We start from the raw sequence: 14,531 nt of genomic DNA on the forward strand, positions 1-14,531 counted from the left end.
TTCTTGTGACTTGACGACTTTTTTTTTTTTTTGCTGGTTATCTTATTTATTTTATTAATTTTCTTCTTCTCTAAGCTCTATCATTGTTAAGTTTTTCTATGAAAACACTTTTTTTATCATTGTTGTTATTTTTGATCAAATAAATGTACATTATTCTTGTACAAGTTGAAAAACACGAAGGTAAAAAAAAAAATTGTCTCGGGCGTCATGCGTCAGTACGTGATGACGTAACGCCCGACGCCCGTACTATAAAAAGCATTTGTCTGACGTCAGCGCTCTCTTCCCTGCCTCGGCCCTCGTGTGGTGGGCAGTGTAAAACATCCTGTCTGTTTTTTCCACCGAGCGAATCCAAAACCATCCGTCAAAATGGTGAGTTAGTTCCACCTAAGTGAATTACATCTAAATAGAAAGCCGCCGGTGCGGTTCGATTACCGTTGTCATTAGTGTTGTGATTATAAAATATGGGCGTAGGACATTTCACCGATGGTTCCGAAAAATGGCAACCATCTTGTTTTAGGTTTCCGTGTTGAAGGCCTCGAAATCTTTTAAGGCTGACCTTTTCTCAAAACGAGCTCAGTCTTTATTTCATGTGTTTTGTTACCTCTTTATCTAATGGAAGCCTAATACGAGTGGTGCCAATTGTGTCGTTTATATATCGGTGCGGTTTTTTTCAACCGCCGATTTAAACACCGGTCTGTATTGAGTATTACAAAAATGGCTAAATCACATTCTGTCTTAACGGGGCATATTGTAGTATATTACGCTGTTAGCAGTCTGATCAACTGGCCTACCGGCCTTTTGTTATCGTCGTCTGGGCTCCGAGCTAATGTTAGCATGTAGCATTGTGTCAAAGTCTGTACACGTGGCCTATTCGCCGGCATTTAATAGTAGGCATCAGATATCTGCCTGTCCATCAATGTGTACATGTGTTATGTATCATCTAGGTTCTGTACCATAATCGTTGAGAGAACTCACATTGCAGAAATACGTGATGTCGGGTCTTAAACACGCCAGAAAAATGATGCGTCAGACCCAAGATAAACCGGTTCGGGATATGTTGTGATCAAAATTACAATGACGCAGTCAGATGTTCTCTGAATGTTGACAAATAACACCAAGAATCAGAAATGTCCGGCCTATATACTGAACATGTTAACAGATTACACATTTTAGCAGTAATAGCAGTATGGTTTTCATTCCTTTTTTATTTTTTCATCTATTAATTTCTGTCAGGCAATGACATAAAAAATGTACAAGGCAGACAACACATAATATGAATTAATATAATGAAAAAGGTAATGTACTATATGTAAGCAAGATGATCCAGTTTTGCCTGAAAGGGAGTGGAAAGAAGATAATGTATTTAATCCCACCCCCAGTTCTTAATGCAGTGATTTTCACTGTTACTTTGTTTAAGGATTATAATACAAATATTTTATCATGGTGGCATTACCACACACATGTTTACATGTGGTATGTATCATCCAGTTTCTGTACCACAATCGTTGAGAGAATTCACATTGCAGAAATACGTGATGTCGGGGGTCTTAAACACGCCAGAAAAATGATGCGTCAGACCCAAGATAAACCGGTTCGGGATATGGTGTGATCAAAATTACAATGACGCAGTCAGATGTTCTCTGAATGTTGACAAATAACTCCAAGAATCAGAAATTTACTGGACATGATTACAGATTACACACTAACAGTAATTGCAGTATGGTTTTCATTCCTTTATTTTCATCTATTAATTTCTTTCAGGCAATGACATAAAAAAGTACAAGGTAGACAACACATAATAATGTAATGACAAAGGTAATGTACAGTATGTAAGCATGATGATCCAGTTTTGCCTGAAAGGGAGTGGGAAGATCATTTATTTAATCCCGCCCCCAGTTCTTAGTTCAGTGGGTTTCACTGTTACTTTGTTTAAGGATTATAATACAAGTGTTGTATCATGGTGGCATTACCACAGGTAACAACAATTATTAACATAACACATGTTTACATGTGTTATGTATCATCCAGCTTCTGTACCACAATCGTTGAGAGAATTCACATTGCAGAAATACGTGATGTCGGGGGTCTTAAACACGCCAGAAAAATGATGCGTCAGACCCAAGATTAACCGGTTCGGGATATGGTGTGATCAAAATTACAATGACGCAGTCAGATGTTCTCTGAATGTTGACAAATAACACCAAGAATCAGAAATTTCAGGCCTATATACTGAACATGTTTACAGATTACGCACTTTAGCAGTAATAGCAGTATGGTTTTCATTTTTTTATTTTTTCATCTATTAATGTCTTTCAGGCAATGACATAAAAAAAGTACAAGGCAGACAACACATAATATAAATTAATATAATGAAAAAGGTAATGTACAGTATTTAAGCATGATGATCCAGTTTTGCCTGAAAGGGAGTGGGAAGAAGATAATGTATTTAATCCCACCCCCAGTTCTTAATTCAGTGAGTTTCACTGTTGCTTTGTTTAAGGATTATAATACAAATGTTTTTTAATGGTGGCGTTACCACAGGTAACAATTATTAACATAACACATGTTTGCATGTGTTATGTATCATCCAGGTTCTGTACCACAATCGTTGAGAATTCACATTGTAGAAATACATAATGTGGGGGGTCTTCAACACGCTAGAAAAATGATGCGTCAGAGGATTATAATACAAATGTTGTATCATGGTGGCATTACCACAGGTATCAACAATTGTTTTCATGTTATGTATCATCCAGGTTCTGTACCACAATCGTTGAGAATTCACATTGTAGAAATGCATAATGTGGGGGGTCTTAAACATGATGGACAAGCAGACATCTGACGCCTGCTATTAAATGCCGGCGAATAGGCCACATGTACGGACTTTGACACAACATTAACACAGGTAACACACCTACTCAGTGGCCTAGTGGTTAGAGTGTCCGCCCTGAGATCGGTAGGTTGTGAGTTCAAACCCCGGCCGAGCCATACCAAATACTATAAAAATAGGACCCGTTACCTCCCTGCTTAGCAGTCAGCATCAAGGGTTGGAATTGGGGGTTAAATCACCAAAAATGATTCCCAGGTGCGGCACCGCTGCTGCCCTCACCTCCCAGGGGGTGGGTCAAATGCAGAGGACACATTTAACCACACCTAGAGTGTATGTGACAATCATTGGTACTTTAACTGTAACTTATTACGCTGTAACAATAAATTGCATCAACAATATAGGAAAAATGAACAATACTAACAATGGTGATAGACAACATAGCAATAATGGTAAGGAAACATTGAGCACGTTAACACTTTTGAGACAAGAGTTTTTCAAGTTTAATTTGTCACATGCAGAGTACATCACAGTGAAATGCTTTTTTCCATGCTCTTCAGATATTGCGTAAAGTAAGATCCAAACACTAGTTACAGAATCTAACGCACTAAACACAAAAAATACAAACATTGGATAGCGCTAATGTACATTAATTACAAGACAATAAGTTACAGTAGTACAACAGCAGGTCAAATTAAAGACCCTCATCCCTATATTTGAACCAGACCCGATGTTTGTATAGTAGTTTAACCGCGACCCCGAAAGGGACAAGCGAGGGACAAGCGGTAGACAATGGATGGATGCTTGTGTTGTAAGTCCAGTTTGTTCCATAGTTTTACTCCGCATACAGACACACTAAAACGTTAACGCATGGTTTGAGCTTTTGGCAATGAGAAATAGCCAAAACCTCTCAGCCTTTCGTTGGTAAACGAAATGAGAATGAGTTTGCGCCACCTGCTCAGGAAGGTATTTTACCAATAGGCCCAATAACTTAAGCTCATTAAAGTGTAATAGAAATAAGAACTGTCCCTCCTTCATCCAATATTCAACAACTTCAGACCTAACACTCGTATCAAGTTGAGTCCAGAGCAGAAACATCAGTCCTAGTTACTATGGGTGTGCCATCTTTGGCACCTCAGTTTTTGATGTGCAACAATTGGCAATCAGTTTTCCTTTACAGGATGTCTTTTAAACAACGTATTTGTCCGAATCAATTACATAAACACATTTACATCCATTATCTTTTTTTATACACAGGACAAAACGGTTCACCACATTCTATGACTAAAAGCTGCTCTTATTGCAGTAAGTGTAAAACTGTATGCCTTGTTAGAATTAAGACTTCTTTAAAACAAAATTATCAGTGGTTTTCAGATTTCTGTATTCAAAAGTTCAATACAAAACAAATAGCTTATTTAAAAATAATTTAGTTTCATCCATCCATTTTCTACCGCTGGAGCCTATCTCAACTGCATTCTGGCAGGAGGCGGGGTATACCCTGGACAAGTCGCCACCTCATCACAGGGCCAACACAGGCAGACAACATTCACACACTAGGGCCAATTTAGTGTTGCCAATCAACGTATCCTCAGGTGCATGTCTTAAGAACAAACTCGTGTTGTCCCGATACCAATATTTTGGTACCGGTACCAAAATCTCTGGTACTTTTTAGAGGCGGTATAGTACCGAATATGTATCGCGGTACTATACTAATACCGGTATACCGTACAACCCTACTTGCATTTTCTAGAAACAGTGCATTTGTAAAGAGATTCCCATCAGATTTTTGACATTCACGGAAATGTGCGCTAAACTGGAACATAAGTGCCCTATAATAAAGGAGCTGGTCAGATCTCTCAGCAAGGTGACTCGCTGCAGTCAGTTAAATATTAGAACTGTCTGCATTACTTTACTAATCGATTTTACAATTGTCCATGTCTGAATTGCAATGCATCTAAATTTGTATTTCCCCCACCTAGAGTTGCTTTGCGACTTATCCAGTCAATGTATTGGTATACCTCAAATAGTCATTTTTGTAAGCACAAGATGTTGGATGGAGTGAAACAAAAGGATTTCTGCCCTTTCAGACTTGCTTTTTCTCCTTTTGTTGTCTTCACTTCAGCTACATTCATGGAGACAATAGTGATGATTGACATTTTGAGATCATCTTGGAATGTTGTCTGTTTTGGTCTGGTAGCTCTTAATCTGTCAAAGTTTGCAGCAATTACCTATTAATGCAAAGACTGCATCTTTTTGCACTTTTGCTTGTCTGTTTTATGTAAAGAGGAAACGGGTCATTGAAAGGTTCACTATTCCAAACTGACCTAGCTGGAAGATTAATTGCAGTGACTTAACTTTGTCTTAGTTTGATTAAATAGTTCAGTATTTATGGTAATGCATGTATGTGACTATCTAATCTGGACTGCTCTTTGCAGGTAAACTTTACAGTCGACCAGATCCGTGCCATCATGGACAAGAAGTCCAACATCCGTAACATGTCTGTGATTGCGCACGTCGATCATGGCAAGTCCACTCTGACCGACTCCCTGGTGTCGAAGGCTGGTATTATCGCCTCCGCTCGTGCTGGAGAGACCCGCTTCACAGACACACGAAAGGATGAGCAGGAGCGTTGTATTACCATCAAGTCTACGTAAGTGCACATTTAAGTTAAAAACAATGTGGGTATTTTTAAAGAAACGGGTTAGTGTTGAAGCTGTGTTGCTCATTTTCAAATGTCCTATTTTATAGTGCCATCTCCTTGTTCTACGAGCTGAGTGAAAATGATATGGCCTTCATCAAGCAGAGCAAGGATGGATCTGGCTTTTTGATCAACCTGATTGACTCCCCTGGACACGTGGACTTCTCCTCTGAAGTGACTGCTGCTCTCCGTGTTACAGACGGAGCCCTGGTGGTCGTTGACTGCGTGTCTGGTAAGAATAACAGCTATTCCGTTGAGGTCCACTGCAAGTTCCAAGCATTAACAGTATAATATATTTGCTCAATATAATGGGGCTGTATTTAATGCTGCTGCTCACCCAATCGTCTGCTCATATTAGGTGTATGCGTCCAGACTGAAACGGTACTTCGTCAGGCCATTTGTGAGCGCATCAAGCCGGTCCTGATGATGAACAAGATGGACCGTGCCTTGTTGGAGCTGCAACTTCAACCCGAAGACCTTTACCAAACTTTCCAGCGTATTGTTGAAAACGTCAACGTCATCATTTCCACCTATGGTGAATTGGAGAATGGTCCCATGGGCAACATCGAGGTGTGTGGTGCTCTCATTTTCACTTTACCAGAGATGCTGCAAATGTACTACAAAGCACTCATAGCAAACATGGACCTCTTGAATCCAAATTCTGATCTGTATCACCCCCTAAATTTGATGACTTTCTGAAAGTTTGAGCCAAATGTACCTTTTTTAACTTTTGGAGTTATCTATTGGGGAATTTAAAAACTGAGTGAATGGTCTTGTTAGTCTGCACTTTCTGTGGGGCCGATTGAATATTTGGTATTTGATAAGAAAACTACCGTATTTTTCGGACTATAAGTCACATTTTTTTTCATAGTTTGGCCGGGGGTGCGACTTATGTGTGAAATTAACACATTACCGTAAAATATCAAATATTATTTAGCTCATTCACGTAAGAGACTAGACGTATAAGATTTCATGGGATTTAGCAATTAGGAGTGACAGATTATTTGGTAAACTTATAGCATGTTCTATATGTTATAGTTATTTGAATGACTCTTACCATAATATGTTACGTTAACATACCAGGCACGTTCTCAGTTGGTTATTTATGCGTCATATAACGTACACTTATTCAGCCTGTTGTTCACTATTCTTTATTTTAAATTGCCTTTCAAATGTCTATTCTTGGTGTTGGGTTTTATCAAATAAATTTCCCACAAAAAATGCGACTTATACTCCAGTGCGATTTATGTTTTTTTTCCTTTTATTATGCATTTTCGGCCGGTGCGGCTTATACTCCGAAAAATACGGCACATGGGGAAAAAGAATACTTGCCCCTGTGGTCCTTGTTTGTTTGTTTTTTTAAATATGACCCTTATTACATTTAAACTGAAAAGTCCTTAAAACTAAAGTTATATATTCTAATGTTCTTTTGATATTTAAAAATGTAAATTAATTTGTTTTATTTACACAACAGACTTTTGTATTTATAAAACACCTATAAAATAAATAAAATTAAGGCTGCATTACATGGCCTATCCTTAGAGGGGAACTGCACTTTTGGGGAATTTTGCTTATCGTTCACAATCATAACGGGACGGCATGGCGAAGTTGGTAGAGTGGCTGTGCCAGCAATTGGAGGGTTGCTGGTTACTGGGGTTCAATCCCCACCTACCATCCTAGTCACGTCCGTTGTGTCCTTGGGCAAGACACTTCACCCTTGCTCCTGATGGGTGCTGGTAGCGCCTTGCATGGCAGCTCCCGCCATCAGTGTGTGAATGTGGAAATACTGTCAAAGCGCTTTGAGTACCTTTAAGGTAGAAAAACGCTATAAAAGTATAACCCATTTATCATTTATAAGAGAAAAGACTGTTTTGTTTTTATTTGGCATTCTATCATGTAAAAATTGGCTTGTTCTAGGTGGCTAGCAATGAAGCTAATGGTAGCAATCAGTTCTACCTCTAAATCACTTTAAAAAGCATTAATAAACCGTCAATACTTATTTACGTTCCGTGGCATGTATAATCAAACTGTAGGAACTTTCTTCTTTTTTTTCTATCGTAGTAAGACATCGGCACGCTACGATATAAGCTGTAAAAGCTAACTAGCGCTGGAGATATACTAGCTTCTACATCGGCACGAAACGCGGTTAAGTTTGGAATGCACAACACTGCATTAAACACTAATCTTTACGGACTAAAAAACGTAATCATATTACAGTATTTGTAAGGTATTAGCCCTTCTTTCATGTTTTGTTTGTACACAGCTGAGCTAGCCAGAGAGCATATGTACTGTAGTTGTACTAACGCTCATGGTGTGCTGCGTGCGTGTATATGGTCAAAATAGTGACTCACTCGTTGGACGGTTGTTTGTCTGGTCCAGCTGGCCCCGAACGTTTTCCTGTTAATTTTGGGTGCGCACGGCATTTATGCAGAAATGGCTTGTCTCCAAATTTCACATTTGCAGCGTTGGTTACTTTCACTTCACCCTCAACTTTTGTCTCTGTTTCACCCTTTTCTTCGTGCTCTCTTCTATAAGCAGTAGTTCATCCACTATATATTTAGCTTCAAAAAGTTAAAAGTTATGAATCCTCATTTGTCCAAAAATAGTGTTCCTTCCTCAGTCTGCCCTGATTAGCGCACACACACACACACACACACGTTTGATTCCGGAAAATGGAACACAAATTGTCGCCAGAAGTCAGACGTACGCTGCTATAGAAGCAAAAAATTTAAAATTCCCCAAAAAAGTGCAGTTCCTCTTTAATGTAACTTACTGTGGCGCCACGCCAGTTTTATTATCATGGCTGGCGGGTTGAAGACAGTTGAAGTGGAGGCTTGTAAAGGAGACCGCCCACAAAACTGCGCATCCTGAAGACAGTCAAAGTGGCTTGAAGATGGTGTGTGCAAAATTTTGACCAAAGAACCAAATTATGTTATGTAGACCACAAGGAAGTGTTTCATATGTAGAAGAAGAAAAAAATAGGATCCCTCATTAAGGCTGTGGGAAAAAAACAAAAACCTTCCGTCCCTCCACTTTCTACCGCTTGTCCCTCTTAGGGTCACGGGGGTGCTGGAGCCTAATCCATCACTTCCAAGTGTGTGTGTGGGGGGGGGGGTGTTGTGGAGCTGTTGGGTTGCAAACACCAAATGTTGGCGACCTTGCATCAAGTCATGGTGGTTTTTCCTCCCAACTTGTAGATTGATCCAGTCGTCGGTACTGTTGGCTTTGGCTCTGGTCTCCATGGATGGGCTTTTACCCTGAAGCAGTTTGCTGAGATGTATGCTGCAAAGTTTGCTGCCAAGGGTAATACCCAGATGTCTGCAGCTGAGCGCTGCAAAAAAGTGGAGGACATGATGAAGAAGCTGTGGGGTGACAGGTAGGTCTAGCAGTTTCAACAGCTGAAATGATCGCTTTACTTGGTGGTCATTTTGTATTACATTGGAAGTAGTTTTTTTTATGTATGTCCAATTTATGACCTTTGATACATTGTAGGTATTTTGACGCTAACACCGGAAAATTTTCAAAGAATCAAAATGGGCCTGATGGCAGCAAGCTCCCTCGCAGCTTTGTGCATCTTATCCTTGATCCCATCTTCAAGGTAGGTCAATTATATTAGTAAAATTATCTAGCTAAAGGATACCTGTGTAGTCGTCCCTCGATTTTTGCTTAACCGTGCCTAACCGTGGTTATATTTCTATCAAGGAGTTTTAAATCAAATATTTTGTAGCTAAAGCATAAAAACCCTGTTTGACATGAAATAACATCAACTAAATTTTAAAAAGCTCTTGTTTCTTTCTACTCCTTTTTTAACATGAAACTGGAAATATGTGATCTATCATATTGTAATTGAATGCATGTTTGAAGTAACCATAAACATAGTCACTTTACACTTTTTTAATCGAAAATAAGACATTGTATTGACTTTAAAGCCATGGTCTCCTGTGGCCAATCCTAGTGTAGTAGTGTATGAATTTTTAATTTAGGCCATGAATATGTAGAAAATACTTGGTAAAAAATCAGCGGTAAAGTGAAGCCTCAAACTTTGTGACTTGACGGGGGACGACTATCCATTACCTGCAGATGATGACTTAAACTTTCTTCACTTTGACCTGAGTGTATTAGTGATGTTAACCATGTCTCTGAGCAGGGCATAAATAGTTGCTCTCTATTTACACAAGGGTTTGACCTAATCTTGACCAAGTGCACTAAATATTTTTACAGGTGTTTGATGCCATCATGAACTTCAAAAAGGAAGAGACTGCTAAACTGATCCAGAAGCTCGAGATCAAGTTGGATATTGAAGATAAGGACAAAGAGGGCAAACCTCTCCTGAAGGCTGTAATGCGTCGCTGGTTGCCAGCTGGAGAGGCTCTCCTTCAGATGATCACCATCCACCTGCCTTCCCCTGTCACTGCCCAGAAGTATCGTTGTGAGCTCCTCTATGAAGGACCTGATGATGATGAAGCTGCTCTTGGTAAGATGCAAATGTCCATTTTGGCTAACATTAGTGGGTATGTTTGTTTTTTCTTTCTAAACTGTTGATTTCTTTAGGTATCAAGAATTGTGACCCCAAGGCTCCTCTTATGATGTATATCTCCAAGATGGTGCCCACTAGTGACAAGGGCCGCTTCTATGCCTTTGGTCGTGTGTTTTCTGGTTCCGTTTCAACCGGTCTTAAAGTACGCATTATGGGACCAAACTTTACTCCTGGAAAGAAAGAGGACTTGTACTTGAAGCCTATTCAGAGGTATGTAAATCCCAGTTATTATTATTATGTATTCCCCACGTGACTGATGGTGTTGCTGCTTGTTCCTCAGTCACTAAAATGTCCCTCTTTTCCAGAACCATTCTGATGATGGGTCGCTATACTGAGCCCATTGAAGATGTACCCTGTGGAAACATTGTTGGTCTGGTTGGTGTGGATCAGTTCCTGGTCAAAACTGGAACCATCACCACCTTTGAAGGGGCGCACAACATGAAGGTGATGAAATTCAGCGTCAGTCCTGTGGTGAGAATTGCTGTGGAAGCCAAAAACCCAGCTGACCTCCCAAAGCTGGTAGAGGGCCTGAAGCGTCTGTCCAAGTCTGACCCCATGGTGCAGTGCATCATTGAAGAATCTGGCGAGCACATCGTTGCAGGAGCTGGAGAGCTTCATCTGGAGATCTGCCTTAAGGATCTTGAGGAGGATCATGCTTGCATCCCACTCAAGGTGAATAAAAAAAAACACCATTACAAGATTATTTTACTATTGGTTTGCATTTCTCATTCAATTTTCTCTTTTAGAAATCTGATCCTGTGGTGTCCTACAGAGAAACTGTCCAGTCTGAGTCAAATGTGATATGTCTAGCAAAGTCCCCCAACAAGCACAACCGCCTGTTCATGAAGGCCCGCCCCTTCGAAGACGGTTTGGCTGAAGACATCGAGAAGGGTGAGGTCACTGCACGTCAAGAGCAGAAGGCCCGTGCCCGCTACCTTGCTGACCATTACGAGTGGGACGTCGGAGAGGCAAAAAAGATCTGGTGCTTTGGACCCGATGGAACTGGCCCCAACATGCTGGTTGATGTGACCAAGGGTGTGCAGTACCTCAATGAGATAAAGGACAGCGTTGTCGCTGGCTTCCAGTGGGCTGTTAAGGAGGTGTGGGAGAATTAAGCATTAATACATTAATTCCTGTGAGCCGATCATTTTTAATCTTTTTGTTTTTACATTTTCTAGGGTGTCCTCTGTGAAGAGAACATGCGTTCCGTCCGTTTTGAGATCCATGATGTTACCCTACATACAGATGCTATCCATCGTGGTGGTGGTCAGATTATTCCCACTGCTCGCAGAGTTCTGTATGCTTGTGAGCTTACAGCTGAGCCCAGAATGATGGAACCAGTCTATTTGGTGGAGATCCAGGTAAGAACATGATTTAATACCCCAAAAAAAAAAAACGGAATGATATGCTTCCCTCACCTTTGTTTTATTGCAGTGTCCTGAGGCTGCAATGGGTGGAATCTATGGTGTGTTGACAAAGAGGCGTGGTCATGTCTTTGATGAATCTAGTATCATGGGCACACCCATGCGTGTGATCAAGGCCCATCTCCCGGTCAATGAGTCATTTGGTACGTATTCTTCAGCGTAACAGTCTTATGGACAGCCTCTGCCTTGCAAACTTGAAGCACAGTATTAGAGGTACAATTTGGAAAGAAACATGTTTGTATACCAACTGATTTCACGACTTGGTCTTGCAGGTTTCACAGCTGACCTTCGTTCCAACACTGGTGGCCAGGCTTTCCCTCAGTGTGTCTTCGACCATTGGCAGATCCTCCCTGGAGATCCGAAGGATCCCACCAGCAAGCCTGGTGTAGTGGTCACTGACACCCGTAAACGCAAGGGTCTCAAGGAAGGAATCCCAGCCTTGGACAACTACCTGGACAAATTATAATCACCTGGACCACTGTTTGGCATTTTTCATCATTCATTCCCCACCAATTTTAGTCTACAATGTGGGACTGGACTGTACAGAACACCGTGAGCACTAAAGTTTGCCAAAAGGATTGACATTATAATAAAGTACAAAAATTGTAAACTAATAAAAAGAAATAAACCCTGTCTGTTTGACTCATTCAAAGGTGTATGTGGTTAAAACCAGAGGTGTGCACTCGAGTCACATGACTTGGACTCGAGTCAGACTCGAGTCATGAATTTGATGACTTTAGACTCGACTTGACAAAATGTAAAGAGACTTGCAACTCGACTTAGACTTTAACATCAATGACTTGTGACTTCACTTGGACTTGAGGCTTTTGACTTGACATGACTTGCTACTTTCCCCAAACCCCAAAGCTTAAAAAGTTATTTGGGAGCGCTCCGTATCTTTCATTGTCTACGTCTGTGTCTAAGCGTGTGTGCTGCTTGTCAGCTGGTGTGCTGTCAGTACAATAGCCAATCAAATTAAATTACGTTGTTTTCATCACACAGCTCTCATCCAATCAAATTGCAGGACAACCACCGAACATGAGTTGTCAAACAACGCGGCAGTGAGAAACAATTATGCCAAAGTTGGTTTCGTTCGGCTATAAAAACGACTTGGTCAACAAAAAACTAATTGCCGTGTGCAAATCACGCAGTTCGAATATTACAGACGGAGACGCAACAACTTCCAACTTCGTTCGACATTTGAAGTTCCACAAAGAAGGGTAAGTTTTGAATGTAAGATAACGTTTATTGGCTAAGTAACATGACTTTTATTTGCTGTGTAGTTAAATCAGTGAGGCTGTAAACTCACTGCTAACGTTATAACCATAGACATCTTATAAGGGTACGCAGCATCGCGCGCTACTACCTATTGGCACAGACGAGACGCGGCACCGCCATCTTGGAGTGGTGATCCGCTCCACTCAGTGCAATTCATTTGGCAGGAGCAATGAACTGTCAGCGAATTTAATTCATTTTACCTCACTGAATACCACTGATTTTCACGCGGGTTTTTTTGTCAAACGTGTAGCTATGATAACGGACACATGCTTTGGCGTTTTTATTATTTATAGTTTGCTTAACAGTAATATAATATTCTTATACGCTATAAATGACCAGACGTCCGAGATCAAAACTGGGAATATAATCCCAGAGAAGGGGGAAAAAAACGGTCAGCTATTTTTAAGTTGAAGAAACAATATGATTAGGTTATATATACATGCGTATATCCTACATAAACAATGTATGAATACATTAGATATCTATATATCTTAGGGACCTATAGACTGCAGCAGCAGAGAGTTTATTCTGTCTTGACACTTTGTATTGATATTTTCTATTACATTCTTCCCTTAAATGATGTTTACAGTGATTGTTTTATATGTATTTTTTATGTGTCGCTTTGGATAAAAGCGTCTGCCAAATACTTAAACATAAACATATACAAACACCGGAAAGTCTTTATATCAGCTAAAACCACCAATCTGTTATACTGGATTCAGAATAAAACCAAATGCTGTTTTACCCAACAATGTTAGTATTTGAATATTGTTACTTGAAGACTTATTCCTGGTTACAATTATACTGTTAAGAAAGTATTGTCTTATATTTTGCCTAAAATGAGAATGCATCATAATCAGTGGCGGCTGGTGAATTTTGTTTTAGGTGGGGCTGAAAGTTTGTAAACCAAACTCCTGTAGGGGGGTCATCTCCCCCGGAAGATTTCTTTGTGATTTTCACATACAAATATTGAAGATCTTTGCTCCTTCTCAACTCTGTGGTTATATTATTTTCAAAAAATACAACCAATAGTATGTTAATGTTTGTTTTTGCAAATGTGTTTATTCTGTAAAGGAATGAGTTAAATGTTTAAAATCGTTTAAACTTTTAAAACGACTGGTTAATAGTGCTATTATGAATTACAATGTCAGCACTATTTTTTTCCCTGCAATTTCAAATGCACTTGTTTTAATAAATAAATACAGCGTTTTAAAAGCATACACAATCTGTGTAAAAATATTAGTCTGTGGTTAAAAGGACTTGAAAGGACTCGAAACTCAAAATGCAGGACTTGGGACTTGACTTGAGACTTTCTAGTCTTGACTTTGGACTTGACTCGGGACTTGCCTGTCTTGACTCGGGACTTGACTCGAGACTTGAGGGCAAAGACTTGAGACTTACTTGTGACTTGCAAAGCAATGACTTGGTCCCACCTCTAGTGAAGGGGGTTGTATTGATTGAGTTAGTTTTTTATTTTGTTTTCTAAAGCACTGGTATGAAAGGTTTTGCTTTTTACCTGCATATTTGGTCTGCCTGTTTTTGTGTAATGCTGGTTATACACTAGTAGCAGGACATGCTTATGAGTTAGTATCTGGCAAAAGATTTTTATATTCTATGCAATTAAAACGTAGGTAATGCAAAATGTTTAAGTAAAAAACGGTATGATTTTCTATTAAGTGTGCTACTGAAGGTAATTAAAAATGAATCAATATTTTGGTACCAAAACTAAAAAATACAATCATCGCATGCACAGATTATTTCTGTATT

The 14,531-nt window shown here is 39.8% G+C and overlaps 1 protein-coding gene and 1 non-coding gene across 2 annotated transcripts; both read left to right on the forward strand.

Moving 5' to 3' along the window:
* The first annotated feature begins 219 nt into the window (after window positions 1-219).
* LOC133644595 (elongation factor 2b-like) lies at window positions 220-12,119 on the forward strand. The gene is made up of 13 exons (XM_062039219.1): window positions 220-369; window positions 5,263-5,477; window positions 5,576-5,757; window positions 5,884-6,095; window positions 8,723-8,901; window positions 9,018-9,123; window positions 9,747-9,999; window positions 10,077-10,272; window positions 10,368-10,734; window positions 10,809-11,162; window positions 11,241-11,423; window positions 11,497-11,629; window positions 11,759-12,119. The coding sequence occupies exons 1-13, from the start codon at window positions 367-369 to the stop codon at window positions 11,950-11,952; spliced, it is 2,577 nt and encodes an 858-aa protein (XP_061895203.1). The 5' UTR covers window positions 220-366; the 3' UTR covers window positions 11,953-12,119.
* LOC133644819 (small nucleolar RNA SNORD37) lies at window positions 9,602-9,670 on the forward strand. The gene has a single exon (XR_009824835.1). It is a non-coding gene; the product is annotated as a small nucleolar RNA SNORD37 (small nucleolar RNA).
* Window positions 12,120-14,531: the final 2,412 nt, after the last annotated feature.

The sequence above is a fragment of the Entelurus aequoreus genome, linkage group LG27, assembly GCF_033978785.1.
Source record: "Entelurus aequoreus isolate RoL-2023_Sb linkage group LG27, RoL_Eaeq_v1.1, whole genome shotgun sequence".
Taxonomy (NCBI): Eukaryota; Metazoa; Chordata; class Actinopteri; order Syngnathiformes; family Syngnathidae; genus Entelurus; species Entelurus aequoreus.